A 20,025-nucleotide genomic window follows, 5' to 3' on the forward strand; every position below is an offset into this window, starting at 1 on the left:
ATCATAGTGGCCTGGATTTTCGTATGCTTGCCATGTTTAAACATCACTCATATATAATCAATGGTCTGAATGTAAAGGAAGGGAACGTCAAGTTTCTTAAGAAAGAAATGATTCATAGGTCTGTAACCTATTATGCTTATGCCACTTTGACACCGTCTTCACGATTATAACAACTTTTGCGGTGGTGTTGTCATGCTAAATAAAAGGGTTCGCGCAAATCATCAGCTGACAATGTGTATTTCCCTATATTTAGAATATATTTATACATGTGTGTGTGTGTGTCTGTGTGTGTTAATGTATTGGTTAAGTGTCCTCTCTAGCCAGTTGCAGTCTCTTGGTGAAGGCATTGTCGGGAATAACTCAGCATGCCAATCCTTGTAAGATCGTAGCTTCACTCTTCGGTGAAGGTCAGGTTTTGGTGAGTCATTGGAGGTAGCAAGCGCAGTGTTTGCCAACTTCTACATCTAAAAAGGGCACCACCTGCTACGAAAGGAGACAAATCTTTAATCATTATGTAAATAGTCATTTAAAACTGTATAGGATAGAGTCATGCCTTAAAGGTAGAGCCCATCCCTCTCCATCCACTCCAGGGTTAACCGACGTCAGGTACCCATATACACCTGGCTCGAGTGAGCAAAATTGTGCCAAGTGCCTTTCACACGGGCACAATCAGTCCTGTGCAAATAGGTCCTGTACACTAGCCGTTAGGACATTGATGCTGCATATATATGTGCACATATGACAAGGCTGTACTTAAGGAATATGCTAGAAACCATGCAGACAAGAAAACAATGTCAAACAATACATCTGATTGCAATTTATACCAAACAAGCAATGTGCCCAAGACAAACTTTGTCAGCAAAGGAGGTTATACTTATAATAACACTGTTGTGTTTTTCACTTATCAACATTGTTTGTATTTTTCCATTAGTCAAAAACAGATCTAGACAAACTGTTCTTATTAAGCTGTATCAGTTGATAGTATACATCAATAATAAAATATCTACAATCTTTGCAAATATGGCACCATTATACAAAGATTAAAGATGGCACATTTTAGTGACATGACATTACTTGATTATATGTCACCAGCTTTTTAACAACGTACAGTAGTTGCTCTAAACACAATATTTTTTTAGTGACAACACATTGTACGTAGATATGAGTGACTCCATTGGTTTCTATCACACCACTTTTTACTTCTCTTTTAATATTTTTTAGACACTGGATGCTAAATAAAGTTTTACTTTGCAATCTATAAAAAAACAATGTTTAGGGAAGCCTGTAGATGCCTCTTCAATTCTTTTCTATACTATGATTAAGAATCTCCTACGAAATATTCTGTTAATACTAAATATTTAATTACATGCAAGAGTATCACATCTCTGGGGTTTCCATGATAAAGGCTTTGATAGCAAAATGTCACACTTATTTATGATATCATATCATATCATCATCATAATATGTAGTCACCAAGATTTCAGTACATTGATTGCAATTTTCCCACAACATGCCACAAGACCTTCTTGCACATCTATGTAACATCAATTTTGAATTCATAATTTCACTGGGTACACATTGGACTGCCACTTTTAAACTAAAATGCTATGGAGTCCTTCTCAAGAATGTCTTGAACACCTGGATACCTGAAGTGTGCATACCTGGTGCTGATTTGAAGATCCCTAAAATCTCTTGTAATTCACCTTTTTTTTTTAAAGGGACAGACTTAGGTACCCTGGCAGAGTTATGAGAGTTGATGTTTAAACATAGGCACAGATTTCTTCATCACAACATTTTAAATCCCACCGAAACAGATGTACTTGACATTCAAGTACTCATGAATGCCATATTTGGAGCCCTCCACCCCTATCCCAGACTCCTTCACTCCCCCGAATGGCGCCTCAACCATGGACACGAGACCCTCGTTCACGCCGACCATTCCGACCTCCATACGCTCGGCGACGCGCCAGATCTGCCCGATGTTGTTGGAGAAGAAGTAACCGGCCAATCCTACGTTGGCGGAGTTTGCGATGGTGACGGCCTCTTCTTCTGTCTTGAACCTACGCAATACACAAATGGTTACATATGAGGTAACAGATGGACAAAATAATCATCACACAAGCTATCTACATTCCAAAAATCATGACAATTTGTCAAGAACCCCTTCTTCACTTATTCTCTTTCAAAGTCTGAAATAAGAATTATGAAAATAAAATTGGCCCCTACAGTTCTAAAAAAAGCCACCAGGGGGCCCAATCCTGCTCCAGTTACTCTCTGCCCAAAGCGTCATCTACCACTAAAAAAATCATGTCAATAGTGTGTCCAAAACACAAGATATAAAAAAAAGGTCTGCTGCAATACATTTTCAGAAAGCCTTAAGGGGCCCATTATCAAACTAGACTTCATTTTCCTGATCCCTACCCACCTACCAAATATCATTAGGATCCATCCACAGATTCTTGAGTTATGCTATTCACAAACAGATAGACAAACACGCACAAGCAGTACCTCCTTGGTGAAGTTAATAAATAATATGGTTCGAAGATTGCCATTTCAGAAGGTAAAAAGAAATGTTTGTAACCATACAGTACAAAGATTCCCTGCAAAATGAGCAAATACATACTTGATGACCGGTGCGACAGGTCCGAATGTCTCCTGTTGAGTGCACAACATGTCGGTAGTGACACCCTTCAGCAGTGTGGGTTCGAAGAACGTTCCTCCCAGGGCGTGGCGCTTCCCTCCTGTCACCACGGTAGCGCCCTTTGACACCGCATCAGAGATCTGGGACTCTATCTACAGAAATCGAAATGAATTCTAGGTAAAGGTATATTAAACGATAAAGTAGTCATTCTCAATCAAGGTGAAACCTTATACTTTTTCAAGTAGCTAGTGATAGTGCAATGCAGCTTTGCCACAGCTCGCGTTGTTTTTAGCTAAGCGCCCTGGGTCACCCCTATACTCTTCTTTATAAGTGTGTTTGGTTCTCTTATGTGCAGAGGTCAGAGGCTTACATCTGAAACTCCTTCATACATAGAGGATCCTAATGTACGTTAATATTTCTATCAGGAACCGGTACATAAATGCATAATACAGTTCATTGTTGCACAAGTCATGAACTGTGATGAGGGAGGGAGACAAGCTGGTGTGTTATGCCGAAGGTATAGATACAGAAGCTCAGTCATGTTTGGGACTGCACAATTTCCACTGCAGCGCCACCTAGCAGTGGGAAGTAGAATGTCAGTGTTACCCTGAGAAAAGTAGCAAAGGGACTGCCAAAACAATGGGAGGAAAATCATTTTGCTTTTGCACTAATGCCCCTAATACTTCACAATCATCGGTATAAGACGAAGAAAAATCAATTGTAGACCATGGAAAAAACACCTCTGCCAAAAGAGCATATTTGTGTTTGTACACGTAAACTGCAGTTTAAAGGAAGCTGCTAGGGGATTGAAAATGTATGCACATCACTTTCAGAACGTGGCCTTTCTACAAAGCAAAAATATTTCGACTTTGGAGTCATGAATCTAGTCAGCAAATCATCCAACAACAACACTCTCAAGTTACATGACCCTGCGAACTCTCCAAGGTCATTTGTTGACCCTCTTCAGAGCTGAACAAGAATTGTGGATATCATTTGAAACCTACTCAAGCTTCAACTTTTTGTCAGGAGTACTAGCTATAGTGTAATGCTCAGCTAAATCAACAACAATACAAGACATGTAAACAGAAAAGCTTATCATCTTATGTTCCATTACATACTATGTGTACGGATGTAAAGTCTACAAGTGATGTATCTTCCGAAAATAATTTCATCAGGTTGGTAGCACATAGGATATTGGAGATTCTTTTTACACAACCAATAAATCTCCCCTGCTGACGTTTCGGTGTCTGTCAGACACCTTCTTCAGAGCTTCAGAAGCAGCACTCCAGTCAGAAGCTCTGAAGAAGGTGTCTAACAGACACCGAAACGTCATCAGCTGAGATCTACTGGTTGTGTAAAAAGAACCTCCAAGTTCCTACAAGTGATGTATGTTTGTAAATACCTTCTCCACAGCTTTAATGTTGATGAGCGGGCCCTGTGAGTTGCCCTTGTCCAGTCCATCTCCCACCTTCAGCTGTGCTGCCATGGCTGCCTCCAGTTTGGTACAGAATGCGTTGTGGATTCCCTCTTGTACAAGGAACCGGTTAGCACACACACAGGTCTGGAAAAAAAGGGAATAGGTAATACTATGTCAATTAAGGTTAGACATCTAGGTGAAACATTAGACTAGATAAAGCAACTGACTGAATCATCTTGAGAATAAGATGTTCCAATTAGCATCCACTATCTTTTATTTTCAGTAACTGGTGAAAGATACAGTGGAAGATAACACATGAGTTTTGCAAAGTAGGTCATGCTGCATAAGACCTCAGACTGTAAAGTAAATGATCCACTAGTATTCACACAGGGATGGACCCCTACTGTAAGCCTGTGAGTGTTTTTTTAAGAGGTGTAGCTTTTCTCAAACACTGGACCTCCGGCTTTACCTCCAATCAAAAGCAACATCCGTTACTAAAAGAAGGTGCTAATTTTCAGTTGATTCCAGTGAGGAAACAGGTGTAAAGTGTCTTTCTTAAGGTGTACAAAACTGAAGCCTGCTAAGTCAACAACCCTTATCATTATTACCACAATACCACCTTGTCAACTTCATTGGGCAGTTACTATACGCTTATTTTATTACTTTATTATTTTATTCCAGTGCCCAAACCTACAGCTTGTCATTGCATCTAAGTTTAAACAGAAAACTGATACCTTTAGTTAAAAGACTAGCTAAAATCATACCAGCCAACAAAAATAACTACCTCCTAGGCTATAGTAACACAATACACAATACTATAGTAAAAACACAATAGTAAAAACAACAACACTTCCTCTTGGAGAACAATTTCTTCATTAAAATGACGGCACCCACCTGTCCCATATACCTGAACTTTGACATCATGGCCCCGTGAACGGCAGCGTCAACATCAGCGCTGTCAAACACGACAAATGGGGCGTGGCCTCCCAGCTCCATGGAAGCCTTTTTAACGGTGTCAGCACCCCACTTCAACAACAGCTGAACAAGACAGAAGTAGAACATCACAAAAATTAAAGCTACAATTCAACCTGTACTTAGTAGGGCTTGAAATCCATTTTGGAGAATAGTTGCACTGGTGTACCTAACCTAAGAATTAAGGTGCACAAAAAATGTTGGGTGTACAACATAAACTAAATTAAGTAGAAAGTCAGCAAAATTTAATCATAAACCTTTACTGCCCCTCTTCAGAGCTTTAATATGACATTCTACATAGCTAACATCAAAATTCTTACATAGCAATGCAACAGATGTTTTATCCTCTCTTCTGACACTTAATGTTACACGTAACTGTCATGAATATGCTGTATAGAGTCAATACAATTGTACCTTTCACCTGCAGCATGTTAATCAGTAGCAATGTTAAGGTAAAACATGAGCCCTTGTATATGTCTAACACCAGACATACCTTCCCAACAGCTGTAGATCCTGTGAAGGAGATTTTCGCCACCAGCGGGTCCGTACACAACGTTTTCCCGACCGCGTCCACGTTCTTACGGGAGCAGGTCACCACGTTGAACACTCCGGCGGGGATACCGGCCTGGTGCGCCAGGTCGACCATCGCGAGCGTCGTCAGCGGAGTTTCCTCCGAGGGCTTTAGCACGACAGTACAGCCAGCGGCGATCGCAGCGCCCGCCTTCCTGGTCACCATAGCGTACGGGAAGTTCCACTGGACACAAAATTTACAAGAACAAAAAGAAAAATTATAATCTAAATTTAGTTGTCTTGTCTTTTGCATACACAAAATCATTCATCTATATTCCTTAGTGTCTTTACCTTCATTTTCCCTTGTTTATCTGTACCTGTTACTTGTTTTGCAACACCTCAGTCTTGTACATGTGCAAACTGCTGATAATCTTCACATTCGTCAAGCTTGACATGGAAGTTTGAATATTCTTTGTATCTTCATTTTCATTGAGTTCTTTACCTGAGTTTTAGACCAGTATTTTACACACTGTAGGGTATGATTCTGCAATAAGGTAATCATATATCATCCAGACAGACAGACAGACAGACATGTACAGACACGTACAGACATGTACAGACATACATACAGACATGTTTAAACATACAAACATACATACAGACATGAAAAGACATACATACAAACATGTGTAGACATACAGAAATGTACAGTCACATACAGACATATACATACAGACGGACAGACATAAAGACAGACTGCCAGACAGACAGATCCAGGGTGAAACTTACCGGAGTGATCATGGAGGCCACGCCAACTGGCTGATGCACCACCACGATCCTCTTACTCTTGGCCGGCGCCGGGATCATGTCTCCGTACGTGCGGCGTGCTTCCTCCGCAAACCACTCCAGGAAGGTAGCGGCGTAGTTAACCTCCCCCAGGGACTCTGTAACTGGTTTGCCCTAAAATACATTATATGTGATACTTGGAATAAGCCACTTAAAAATAGGTAAGTAATTGTTATAATCAACTGGATTAACAATGGACAAAAGAAGCCCCTTGACTTGTTGTTGTATTGATATTGATTTAACAGTTAATACACCTTGAAATAAGATCTTCAGCAAGATTGATCTTATTGCTACTAAGAAACAACGACAACATAGCTATGATTGCTATAGATGTTTGTTAGGTGCTATACATGATAGTGTTTGATTGAACCGCCTTGGGACAGCTTACAAGAAGTCTTCTAGTATATAGGATCCCTTTAGAAGAGTAGGACTGCTATACGTGTGTTCACAGATGAAACTGTGCATGCCCAGGTCAAAGGTCAGGGCCCCTGAGACATGAACAAAACACATCTGTTTACAAATCAGGGTCCTTCACCTTTGACCTTCGCATGCGCAGTTGAATCTGCGAACAAAATTATACATACAATATATAAAGTATGTGCCAGGTTGCTATGTAATAATGTTAATGCCACTGCAAGTCTTTTATATTGAAGATAAGTAAATGCAATCTATTAAAGTTTGACAAAGGATTTTCTTACATTTTCCACAGTCAGCAGCTCAGCCAGGCTGTCTTTCTTCTCCACTATCAGCTCAAACCAGCGCCTCAACAGAACGCTGCGCTCCTGAAATAGTGAGAACAAATCATTTTTAATGTCAAGAGTCTTGTGAATATTTCTCATTAGTTTTGTATCTCTCTTAAAAATATTTGCATCACCAGCAAGTAATCTATGTCTATGATCAAATATCATCATAGCCTAGGACTACCTTAAAAGAAAATGTCAACATACTTAAGCACTTTAAAACAGAATCTTTCTGTAGATGAGACACATTGTTCCATGTTCACAGTGTATCAATTATCATTTGGTCACTTGCAATTAAGCTTTCGGCAGTGAATTTGTATTAAAGATCATAACTAATTGTTATCATCATTATCATTGTTGATTGTGTAATACTCAAAAGGAAAAGATTGAGTTGAAATATGTGTATGGTTTCCTCTACCTTTGCTGTTGTCTCCCTCCAAGTCTGGAATGCGTCGTACGCTGTCCTGATAGCCTTGGTGGCGTCTCCTGCATTCATGTCGGGAACGGAACCCAGGACCTCCCCACTGGAGGGGTTGGTGACTGTAGGAAGACATTGGTTCTGTATCTGTGTATATTCAAATGTTTTGCCTTATCTTAATCTAAACTAGTACTAATTCATGCTATAAGCAGGTGTTTATGGTTCTAGTAACTGTGCATGTTTTCTTATGTTCTGTATATTCTGATTGTACAGTCAAGACTCAGCCCAAGAAGACCACACAGATGACCAATAAAATCTGGTCTATGTGGACAGGTGGGCACTATCAATAGGATTTTTGGCGACGCCTTAGGGGCGGAGCCTATTGTATAGTACTGCTTTCGGGTTGCCAAATATTCTAGGATTTCCGCCAATGCATTCCCTAGGGAATTACTTTTTGGCAACGCCTTGCAGGTACGGCCTTGTATATAATGGGGTCGACAACGCCTTGCGGGTACGGCCTTTTTTAAAGCGGGGTCGAATTCTATTAATTGATTAGGGCATAGAAAAGGCGCTAGTTTGTATTCACTTTTGCAGCTGTTAATCGATGTTTGAAATAAACGTTCTGGATGTCGCAAAAATATAGACCCATATGTTACAGCTGTTTCTCAATGTCAGGATTTTTGCCCAAAAGACCAATATGTCACTGCTTGTGATTGCTTTTTTCTTCTTAGAAGCTTTGTTTCTTTAAATAAATAAAATAATATGCTCGGAATGTAAACAACGGATAAATCCGAGTTCTTTCAGCTGCAGCTTTGAAGACTGAAGGATAAAGAAAGGACACAGAGACAAGGCTTTCCGTACACTGGGCACGGGGAACTTTTAAGACATGCTGACTATAGCTATGTCATGATACTGGCTATGCTAAAATCAGTCTCAACTGTGGTTCTTTACTCCTTCATGGACTAAACTCACTTGCCGTAAAAAGACATGTTTTTATATTCTGTCTTCTCAGACAGACCTCTTGACAATTGTCTGCTAACTCCACAGAACATTTGTTACTTCATCTTTCTGTGACTGACTTTGTAGTCGACTTTAGTTAAGAATAGCACAAAAGGAAACACCTTTTGGGGAATCATGGCACAATAATAACAAAGTACAGTGTTAGTAATTACGTTAGTGTTCCAAGTTTAATCAGGTGTTACACTGGTATCTTCTTGCAAGTTGGTGAGAGCGTGCAATCGTATCGCGGCTTGCATACACACTGATTGTTCACAATATTCGTGGGGGTTTTCAACATATATATATATCAGTTTTGTTCATCCACCGCTAGCCTGTGCCTTGTATCTTCTTGCAATCTTGCCATGGCTTGCATACACAACAACTGTACAACATATTCTTATGAAGTTTTCACCATGTGTACCTCCACTCCGCGGGTTTGATTTGAACCGTCATAGGCGAGATTAATCGCCTATGCACGGTACGTCGAGATACATGTAAAATCAACTACTACATGTACAATATACATACTAAGATACACAATGGAATAGACAATACATGTTCGTTTAAGTCAGTCCGTGAACTCTTTAACTGGCGGCAGGTTTTCTCTGGTCGTAACAGAGCAGTCCATTTGCTGCACGTCGTGGCTCTGTTACTGTTGCCGTCCTCCTAACCACCGCCGACGGTGTCCCGGGTGGTGTGTCACTGTGGTTCCCCTTTAATAGCCCCATCGTTACAAGGCGCATGGACGTCTACTTCAGCTTCTACAAGCGAAGCAGCTCGTCTCATCAACTTCCACAGCGGAAGGTCTCTGCTGACTTCCCTTGCTGCGATAGATGTCTCTGTGTGTGGTGCAGCGGGATCATGCCGGCCGTCCCGGGTGACATTGGCACGGGTGCAGACAGGTACGTCTCGTCGTCATCGCTCTTCAGGTCGGTGTGGCCGGCCTGTTCAGGGATCGCAAGATATCATGTTAACCTGACCACCCTAGCTGATTAAAATACTCAAACAAGTCCATACAGATCACAACCCTATCTCTGAGTTTCCCTAAACCAGGCGGACTCACCACGAAAAGATAGATAAAACAGAGACGAGTACACGCTGACAAATGTGGCAGAAGTTTGTATCCATCCAAAGCGAGGCAAATTTATACATCAATCACTAAAAACCTTGACTTTCCCCAGGATCACATGTACATCACCCGTTTAACAATAATGATGATAACCTTTATCGTACATTCATGCTCTATCACGGGCTGAGCACAGGCATATAGTCACTATGCTAATATACTAACGACGACAATAATGAACCATTACAAAACCACCCTAGTAGATTTGACATCGTCGATGTTTGACAATTTGATGGTCGTCACAGCTAATCTACGTTGTGAGATGTTCATCTCAGGAGCTGCTGTGGAGAAGACACAAAGTCATCTCAGGAGCTGCTGTAGAGAAGACACAAATAAAGACGGAAGATTAATATTGTGATATTTAGAAAATTATCTTGCCTTTGACAAGGAAATGTCACAAGTGGCGCTCGGCAGTCGTGAAGGCAAGACTGGAAGAAATCATGTCTCGAACTACATAAAAACTTCAAGGCAAACAATGCATTCAACTCGAGATAAACAAAAGATGACTAGATAATGAGTCTACAGTCTTTGGCCACGTCAGGACCACCCAAAGCCAAGAAGAATTTGCCCCCCCTCCCTTTTACGACTTCCTCTTCTGGCGAACAAACACAAAGGGGTGTTCACGGGGGAACGATTTCGACTGTCTGTGTCACCCAGGCCTTTTCTATATGCCGGCCGTTGAAAACACATCTAATAGACATGCATGCAAACCTTACCTAAAACACACAAACTACCTAACCATCACAGTTTGGCAAAGGTAAAATAAGATAATAATTGCCAAACACTAGTGTCCGGCTGTATGATCATTTTAAACACGACAGTCAAATATTTTCAAGTCAATTCTAACGTTACAGACGTGAATTCCTTCACAGCCAGCCCCACATTTTCTTCTATATTTTAAACAGTTAAGATAGCGTCAGCGTTGTACATGACGTTAGCTTCAATCAGAATAGATGCCCAGGACAAAATACATCAACACCATCACGGCTTCGGCACAAATTCCACAAACTGGTTACTATAGTATACCCGGCGTGGCTCAACTGATCGCCTACCTTCACAACAATGATAAACAATCTATCGACATCTGCATAAGACTACAAACCATAACATGTTAAAGATTCATTATCCATGAAGTGAAAATTACATCAGCTACTAGCTATCATAAAAGTAACTAAAATAGCAGTGCCCACCTCTCGCCGTCTCGTCTCCTATGGATCTAAGGTTGAGTACGAACAACATGTGCTTGTAGTACGACTTGAAAGTTTGTACATATCCCTCCGCCGTTGGAGTCAGCTGTCATGCAGTATACCATCAAATAAATGACAGAAAATAAACATTATCCTGGTACTTACTGGACAACTATATCGCATTATCTGGGAATCATGTTATTAGTTTGAAAACGAATACAAAATCAGTACAGTAAGCTTTGAATGTGTCTTGCACTTTTTTCTGACGGCGTTTGTGTACAATCTCTTCAAGAGGATATTCGGTCTGCTTCCCGTGGGGACAAGGGTATTCTGTAATTCTTGTTTCTTTCACTGTAACTTTATGTTTACAGCTGTTTTCACGGCCACCTCTGTACCGTGAACTTATCATCACAGTGATAAATCTGTTGTTATGTCTTATGATTCCTTCACACATCCGTTCCGTAAATCACATTTTTCTTACGCCGTGAAATTTTACTACCGTGAAGATAAAGTGAATTACAACTTGTTAGCGCGGGTGCCCCAGCTCAGAATTAAAGAGGCATTAAAACATTGAAAGCCTTTTTATCTTCGCCGAGTACTTGTACTCGGAGAGGATTATGTTTTCGGTTGAAAAATCTGTTGGGTGGGTCTGAATGTATGTCAGGAGCATAACTCAAGAAAGCTTCAATGAATCTTTATGATTTTTGGTAGGTGTGTAGTGGTTGTGCAAAGAAAAGTCAAGTTCGAAAATGGTTCACCTTGCGTTTTTCAACAGTACTGCAGCAGACTTTACATTTTTTTGTGTTTGTATGTAGGCAAAAAAAGTGACGGAAACGTTGATGGATCTTCATGATTTTTTGCAGGTGTGTAGATGTTGTGGAAACGGGGGTCAAGTTCAACAATGGTTCCCCTGGTATTTTCCGTTGATACTACAGCGGGCTTTGTGTGGATGTGTATTTGTATGTCGCCAGCATAACTCAAGAAGCTGTTGATGGATCCGTATGATATTTAGTCGATGGGTAGGGTTTACAGAAAGGAAGGTCAAGTTCGGCGGGTACTGCAGCGGAGCTTCCAAATTTAGGGGCATATTTTCTGAAAGTGATTTTTGTGTGGTAGATAGTTCCGGATAAGTTCTGTAAATTTGGGCTCCCTAGCGACTTGTTTGGGAGCTAGTGGTTGTTTTTGTCTTGACATTCGGACATGAATAACTTGAGAAGGGTATTCCGGATATTCCGGATATTCCGGATATTCCGGATATTCCGGATTTTCCGGATATTCCGGATATTCCGGATATTCCGGATTTTCCGGATATTCCGGATATTCCGGATATTCCGGATTTTCCGGATATTCCGGATATTCCGGATATTCCGGATATTCCGGATTTTCCGGATATTCCGGATATTCCGGATATTCCGGATATTCCGGATATTCCGGATATTCCGGATATTCCGGATTTTCCGGATTTTCCGGATTTTCCGGATTTTCCGGATATTCCGGATATTCCGGATTTTCCGGATATTCCGGATATTCCGGATATTCCGGATATTCCGGATTTTCCGGATATTCCGGATATTCCGGATATTCCGGATTTTCCGGATTTTCCGGATTTTCCGGATATTCCGGATATTCCGGATATTCCGGATATTCCGGATATTCCGGATATTCCGGATATTCCGGATATTCCGGATATTCCGGATTTTCCGGATATTCCGGATATTCCGGATATTCCGGATATTCCGGATATTCCGGATATTCCGGATATTCCGGATATTCCGGATATTCCGGATATTCCGGATATTCCGGATTTTCCGGATATTCCGGATTTTCCGGATATTCCGGATATTCCGGATATTCCGGATATTCCGGATATTCCGGATATTCCGGATATTCCGGATATTCCGGATATTCCGGATATTCCGGATATTCCGGATATTCCGGATATTCCGGATATTCCGGATATTCCGGATATTCCGTCTGACTGCTGTCACTGTCACGGAAACACTCCTACACATCCGGATGGGTATAAAAGGAGCACAGTATAAAAGGATCACAGTGTACACAGCGATACCTTTAGTATAAAAGGAGCACAGTGGTACCTAAAGAATTGTCCCTGTTCATTAATCCGGGGACACCTTGTCCCCAGACAACATGCTATCGGGGAATATCAATAATTTGTTGTCTGGAAAAACTATTCTCCTCTATCTTAAATACCCGTTTTGTTGACTATGCAAAACGTTACAGATGTGATAATTTATCCCTTTTATTTAGTACTGAATTGTATACCAGCATAAAATCCGGGATAAACAAATTCGTGGGGATAGTGACAGTGACAGCAGTCAGACGAACAGATTCCACCTGGGCTCAGTGCAGTTACTTTGGCACACTTAATAGAATAGAAAACGAATGTCATTTTGTGGTAGAATGTGGATTATATACCAAAGAAAGAAATGAACTGTATAATCTTGTAGAAAACCTATTTCCCTACTTCACACATTTAAGCACTGTTCAAAAATTCATATTCCTAATGCGAACCTCCCATTGAAACACACGTCTGTTCTTCTATATCTAACGTTACTATAACCGAAAAGTGAGGAGAAGTAGAATTTATCTAATGATAGTCATATTCTTTTTGTATCCGTTAACTGTACTTGTTATTTTGTTTTGTTGTGACCTGTACTTAGCCAAGTGTGGCAGAAATGTGCAATAAAGGTCTTCATCTCTTGTACTCGGAGAGGATTATGTTTTCGGTTGAAAAATCTGTTGGGTGGGTCTGAACTCAAGAAAGCTCCAATGAATCTTTATGATTTTTGGTAGGTGTGTAGTGGTTGTGCAAAGAAAAGTCAAGTTCGAAAATGGTTCACCTTGCGTTTTTCAACAGTACTGCAGCAGACTTTACATTTTTTTGTGTTTGTATGTAGGCAAAAAAAGTGACGGAAACGTTGATGGATCTTCATGATTTTTTGCAGGTGTGTAGATGTTGTGGAAACGGGGGTCAAGTTCAACAATGGTTCCAATGGTATTTTCCGTTGATACTACAGCGGGCTTTGTGTGGATGTGTATTTGTATGTCGCCAGCATAACTCAAGAAGCTGTTGATGGATCCGTATGATATTTACTCGATGGGTAGGGTTTACAGAAAGGAAGGTCAAGTTAGATAATGGGCCTTCTAGCGGGTACCTAAGGTACTGCAGCGGAGCTTCCAAATTTAGGGGCATATTTTCTGAAAGTGCTATGGTCATGATTTTTGTGTGGTAGATAGTTCATGCCACAGAAAGTAAGTTCTGTAAATTTGGGCCCCCTAGCGGCTTGTTAAGAACTGCAGTGGGTGTTTTTGTCTTGACATTCGGACATGAATAACTTGAGAAGGGGTCGACAAATCGTCTTGATGTTTGGTATGTAGAGAGCTCAGATTGTGCTTTACATTATCAATAACTAATTATGCAAATCAGGAGCTAATTTGCATAATTAGTAAGGGAAGTTTGTTAGCCTACTGCATTTCAATGGGACATGGGGCAGTGTCAGGTCATGTTAACAGATGGCCTTGCATAAACGTACTTGTAGGTCAAATAAATAAACTATTCTCCAAGCAGAGGTGTGGGTCCTGCTGGTTTAACGCGTTCAGTTTAGGCCTTTTTGTTCAAAACGGTTGGCGACATGACGAAATAGGGACAAAATAGAAAGCCTGACAAAAACACCTAAAAACACCTAGAAACACGTCAACAACCAGCCAGATTTATTCTATTCATATATATTGACTGTACTATGTCATCATCACTTTCAACTTACAACACTGCAATATCGAACCTTTGTGGCCCATATAATATCAACATACTCATATTTTTAATGACCAGTTATAACATATATCAGCACACTCTACACATATAACGTTAACGTTACTAGTCCTGTACCACCAAATGATTTTTAACCCTATCTAGACTGGACTCATTCGCCCCATCATAACTTCCAAATGGTATGGTGCATGATCAAATTTGCAGGGGGTGATAAGCACGTAAATATTAATCACTCTCCATGATAAGCCTTGATTATTTGGCGAAGATAATGTGTTTGTGGAACTCTAGTTTTTTTCTAAGTTAAAATAGTGGCAATCCTGGGGAGGCTATTACAAGTCAGAATTCATAGTTGTATAATTTGTTATCAAAAAAACTACCTTTCTCCATCTTTTTGTCTTCTGGACCCCCCGGCCGGGAGATAGTGGAATGGTTGCGAGCGGTCAAACGGAATGACTCAAGAGCTCTGGCTCGGGGGGTGTTTCCCCGGAGAATAGCCGTATAGAAGTTCTCATAATTCTGTTAGATGAGGGTAAGTTTTCTCGGTCAGAATATTTGATTCCTGAGATAATGACACATAATGTCTGTCAACTTCCCCGTAGGAATGCATGCATTATTGGGACAAACTGTAATACCCTAGTCCCCCTTCTATCTACGTGGTGTATAGACATCAGGCAGGGGGCAGTTCACTAACTGTTCACTCATCCTTTCCTGTACTGTAGGATCGACATCAGTTGTTGTGAAACCGAATGAGATCAAAATGAGCTGTATGTATCTTACAGATGTTACCAATTATTTCTAAGTTGAATGTTGACTTGAATATTGTAAATGGATCTAAGTTTGCGTGGTTTTTATTTCGCAGTAGGAGAAACTGGCGTGTTCGCGGTGCTGTCAAGTTCGCGTTTGAAACAATAGTAGTGCCACAGTCATAGGTGGACAAAATGTTTCGCGGTCACCTAAGGTTTAAGGCCCGCGCTGAAAAATTCAAAGCGAAAGTAAAACCACCGCAAACAGTTCTGCATTTACAGTATATGGATGACATCCACAAACGCATCCATTTTTGTAGTCTCCCTTGCAGACTCCTTCTTTTTTGGCCGCTTCGTCCTCGTCCGGCCTGTTTAGGCCAAGGGTATATACGTATACATATATATATATCTCCTACGACTTTTATCCCTTAGTCCAGATATTTGAACGTTGGGGCACCACACGAAATCTGGCAACTAGTTTTCTTCACCCTTCTCGATATTCTGTTTTTCTTAGCGTTTTATTCAGTGCCATGCCTTTCCATTCTCCGATATCATCCTCCCATCTTTTCCGTTGTCTACTCTCCATTCTTCCTCACTGAACGATTCCTTGCATGATAGCTTTTGGCTACTCCTGATGACTGTGACATGTGGCCGTACCAATTCAGTTTCCTTTTCTTTACTGACCTTTACTGTGGTAAGGAGATCTCCGTACGTTTGTAATGCTAGAGGGTTGAGTACGAAGCAGGAACAGTATCAGAAAGATAATATACATGTATACCTTTACCAAGAAGATTATGTTTATGATAGCATTTGTAAGTCTATGTGTACGTGTGTGTGTGTTGATGAACAGCATAACTCGAGAAGGCTGAGATGGATTGCGTTGATAATTGGTACGGGGTGGGCCTTGATGAGACCTGCACATGATTATTTGCGATTTGTAACGGTACTGCAGCGTAACGTCTAGTTTTGATATCGCGTGCTGTGGACATGTCATGGTCGTGATTTCTTGAGTGATATATAGCTCATAGCAGAAAAAAGGGGTATAGGTATCGCCTCCATAGCGGCGTTTTTTGTAAATGCAGAAGCCGGGTTTGTCTCAGACTTTGAAAAACAAATATATCAAGAAACTGTCTGCTTATCCATGCTCTCTGGTATGAAGATATTTAAAATGATGTTTTGTATGATTAAATTGGGATTAAGCATATCAGAATCTAATTTGCATAATTAATAAGAAACTTTACAAACCCGCTGCGTTCAATGATTGGACTATCCAAACATGTGGTATATTACTGAGAAAGATAGGAACATGGATAGATGCAAAATTATCAAAGTGATGACTTAATGTGCATAATTATTGAGAAAATACTAATGTTCCATATTTCTAATTAACGGGAACTTCATACCTGTGGCACATGAAGTTTTCGTGAAGGTTAACATAGTAAGATATAAATCATGCAAATGAGGGCCTACTTTGCATCAACTTTACGTCGCCGGTGTGTTTTTTAAACACCACTCTTGTTGATGCTTGTGTCAATGGGTAGGGGAAAGTCATCTTTAATATATAGAGTTTCGAGACGACGAAAAAGTCATTGGTCAGGCAGTCTTTGTGTTTAAGAGGTGATCATTTGTACAGGTTTGACTGTATATGTTATTCCAACAGCTGCCAAGTCCTAGCTATGAATTGTTGTCGTTGCATGCAACTCACAGTAACGGTACTACCAGGTACAACGTAACAACATATTTGCCTGTGACCTCCACACAAAGTTACATAATCTAGCCAAACCTTGAAACGTTTCTCCGCTCGCGGCAGGCACCCATTGCCCTCCTACATACGCCTGGTCCCTCAGCAGACTGGAGTAACTCCTGGCCATGGTGAAGGCGATTCCTTGTCGGGAGCAGAGTTGGACAGGTATGTTGGAAACATTTAAACATCGAGACAGACCAAGGCCTCTACTCCAAACGCGTGGTAGGTACATTTTCTGAGAATTAATCTTGCTAGAACCTCATCTATCTTCAATCACGTCTTCAAACTATACTTCTGAAAGACATACATGACGTTCCATATCATGGGTGTCTTCAAAAAAATGATATAATCTACAGGAGTGACGAAAAAGTTACTTCCGTGTTAAATGACGGCCATCTTGTTTTTGACCTTTGACCGGATGATTAAAAAAAAAACAGTTTAATGCAACAAAAATATCTATTTACGCCAATCGTGATACAAAATGGTAAAATAACTTATCGTACGTTATACAAGATATTTTGAATACCTTTTATTTAAGGTTTATTTCTGCATGAAATAATTTATTCGTGATTTTTGCTGCGGTTCCAACCGCATCAGAAAACTTTTGCAAAGGAGCTACTTGTTTACTGAAGACTGATTCAGCGCCCCCATGCATGACTAAGACCAAATCGAACGGGGCTAAAGTCCACACACGTCAGTTTTCTTACACGTGTTCACATATAACGTGTGCATACATTTCAAAAATATTCAAACCTTGTGGACGATAAACTAGGTCTGAGCTAAACGCCAAACGGTCATGGAAAATAGATAACCGGATTTTTTTTGTCCATGCAAATCCGTGGGAATATATATGCTCAGGTCAGGCACGGTTTTCAGTCACTACCGGCATCGCCTAATTTACTTTGATCAGCTTTGATAAATAATCTATCAAATCTAATTTTACAAATTAGTTTCATTGTTAAACATTTGCAACAAGTTATCTAGAAAACTAGTTTAATAAGACGCCTTTACCTCTTTGAAAGCTTGAAACAGGCGGGCGTAAAGAGTTGGGGTGAGTTTTCCAGACGATGGAGGTAAAACTTGACACCGTAGGCTGCAGGGTAAAGTCCACCTGAGTAGAATCATTACCTGAGTGTGACTTTTGACGTTTAAACTTTGAACCTAAAAGACCGAACTGACGAGTCGCAACATGAATGTCGTTTTCACTTAGACCGCTAGATGGCAGCGTTGCCAAGCTACATCTTCAATGGTAAACGTTCAGCATTTGCGCTTCAAAAAACACATACAGATAGGTAAATCTCTGTAGAATAAAATACCAGCCTCATTAGTTGTACGGTCAAAGGTATTACCTCCGTTGCAGACTCCTTTCGGCTGTTTTCTTTTTAAGTTACCGTTTTCTTATTACATTTTTTTCTTATTCTCGGCAAGCAATAAGAGCAAAAAATATATAAGAAGAAAACGGTAACTTGGAAAAGAAAACAACCGAAAGGAGTCTGTAACGGAGGCTAGATCAAATTTAAAGAGAAGGGTTTACTAAGGACCATTTATTTTGGTCAAGCTGCCTAAGACACATCATTTATTTATCTATTTACACAGGGACAACATATCGCCACTAGGCCGGTTTTAATCTAACTTCTTGAGTTAAACACAAGCGAGTGACTGTGAAATACATTAGCACATTCAGTTTATTTCTTTTTGTTCTCAGGTAGAGATAACGTCATTGCGATAGAAAGAATGAAGGGAATTGTAATATTGTTTGCTCTAGTCATAATACAATAATATTTTTCGTATTTGCTAGTTCACTTGTGGAGGCCGGGTACCCTCGGGAGGTGGGGGCCGGGTGCCCTCGGGAGGCGGAGGCCGGGTGCCGTCGGGAGGCGGAGGCCGGGTGCCCTCGGGAGGTGGAGGCCTGGTGCCGTCGGGAGGTGGAGACCGGATGCCCTCGGGAGGTGGAGGCCGGGTGCCGTCGGGAGGTGGAGGCCGGGTGCCCTCGGGAGGTGGAGGCCGGGTGCCGTCGGGAGGTGGAGGCCGGGTGCCCTCGGGAAGTGGAGGCCTGGTGCCGTCGGGAGGTGGAGGCCGGGTGCCCTCGGGAGGTGGAGGCCTGGTACCGTCGGGAGGTGGAGACCGGATGCCCTCGGGAGGTGGAGGCCGGGTGCCGTCGGGAGGTGGAGGCCGGGTGCCCTCGGGAGGTGGAGGCCGGGTGCCGTCGGGAGGTGGAGGCCGGGTGCCGTCGGGAGGTGGAGGCCGGGTGCCCTCGGGAGGTGGAGACCGGATGCCCTCGGGAGGTGGAGACCGGATGCCCTCGGGAGGTGGAGGCCTGGTGCCCTCGGGAGGTGGAGGCCGGGTGCCCTCGGGAGGTGGAGGTTGGGTGCCGTCGGGAGGTGGAGGCCGGGTGCCATCGGGACGCGAAGGACGGTCACTATCGGGACGCAAACGACGGCGGTCATCATCTTGACGTAGACGACGGGGATCGTCATCGGGACGCAGAGGACGGCGGTCATCATCCGGACGCGATGGACGGCGGTCATCATGTTGACGCAGACGGTCATCGTCTTGACGCAGAGGACGGCGGTCATCATCCGGACTCGATGGACGGCGGTCATCATGTTGACGCAGACGGTCATCGTCTTGACGCAGACGACGGCGGTCATCATCGCAACGCGGAGGGCGGCGGTCATCATACAATACCGTTGACGTTGTTGTCGTCGCTGGTGTTGTTACATGCAGCGTACAGCACTGTACACGTCCGTACAAATCCAAGCCTTTTTGTGTACCCAAACCAACGTCCCTGTTTGCTGCAGGCACCCACTGGCCTCCTACATACGCCTGGTCCCTCAGCAGGCTGGGGTAACTCTTGGCCATGGTGAAGGCGATTCCTTGTCGGAAGAAGAG

General features: G+C 41.9%; 1 protein-coding gene and 1 long non-coding RNA gene across 4 annotated transcripts; both read right to left on the reverse strand.

Moving 5' to 3' along the window:
* Positions 1 to 802: 802 nt before the first annotated feature.
* LOC136425279 (succinate-semialdehyde dehydrogenase, mitochondrial-like) lies at positions 803 to 18,285 on the reverse strand. 2 transcript variants are annotated; one of them, XM_066414116.1, is made up of 10 exons: positions 18,145 to 18,285; positions 17,173 to 17,274; positions 7,545 to 7,666; positions 7,085 to 7,168; positions 6,330 to 6,500; positions 5,524 to 5,784; positions 4,953 to 5,096; positions 4,044 to 4,202; positions 2,624 to 2,793; positions 803 to 2,060 (listed from the first exon to the last, which is right to left on the reverse strand). In XM_066414116.1, exons 2-10 carry the CDS (start codon positions 17,258 to 17,260, stop codon positions 1,796 to 1,798), a joined length of 1,464 nt encoding a protein of 487 aa, XP_066270213.1. In that variant the 5' UTR covers positions 17,261 to 17,274; positions 18,145 to 18,285; the 3' UTR covers positions 803 to 1,795. The 2 variants fall into 2 exon arrangements, with proteins under 2 accessions (XP_066270213.1, XP_066270212.1); XM_066414115.1 differs by lacking the exon at positions 18,145 to 18,285 and having other exon boundaries at positions 17,173 to 17,546.
* On the reverse strand, positions 8,713 to 11,908 carry LOC136425280 (uncharacterized). Of its 2 annotated transcripts, none has more exons than XR_010753986.1 (2): positions 10,860 to 11,908; positions 8,713 to 9,950 (listed from the first exon to the last, which is right to left on the reverse strand). It is a non-coding gene; the product is annotated as an uncharacterized lncRNA (long non-coding RNA). The 2 variants fall into 2 exon arrangements; XR_010753987.1 differs by having other exon boundaries at positions 8,713 to 9,984.
* Positions 18,286 to 20,025: the final 1,740 nt, after the last annotated feature.

Source organism: Branchiostoma lanceolatum, chromosome 19 (genome assembly GCF_035083965.1).
Source record: "Branchiostoma lanceolatum isolate klBraLanc5 chromosome 19, klBraLanc5.hap2, whole genome shotgun sequence".
Lineage (NCBI taxonomy): Eukaryota > Metazoa > Chordata > Leptocardii > Amphioxiformes > Branchiostomatidae > Branchiostoma > Branchiostoma lanceolatum.

Bases quoted from the DNA above. Each gene is read 5' to 3' on its own strand.
- LOC136425279 (XM_066414115.1), bottom strand. From the start codon at position 17,365: ATGTACCTACCACGCGTTTGGAGTAGAGGCCTTGGTCTGTCTCGATGT. The intron at 7,169-7,544 runs GTAGAGGAAACC...TCACTATTTCAG, and splicing joins GGAGGGAGACAACAGCAAAG to GAGCGCAGCGTTCTGTTGAG. The intron at 4,203-4,952 runs GTGGGTGCCGTC...CTTTTTTTCCAG, and splicing joins AGTTCAGGTATATGGGACAG to ACCTGTGTGTGTGCTAACCG.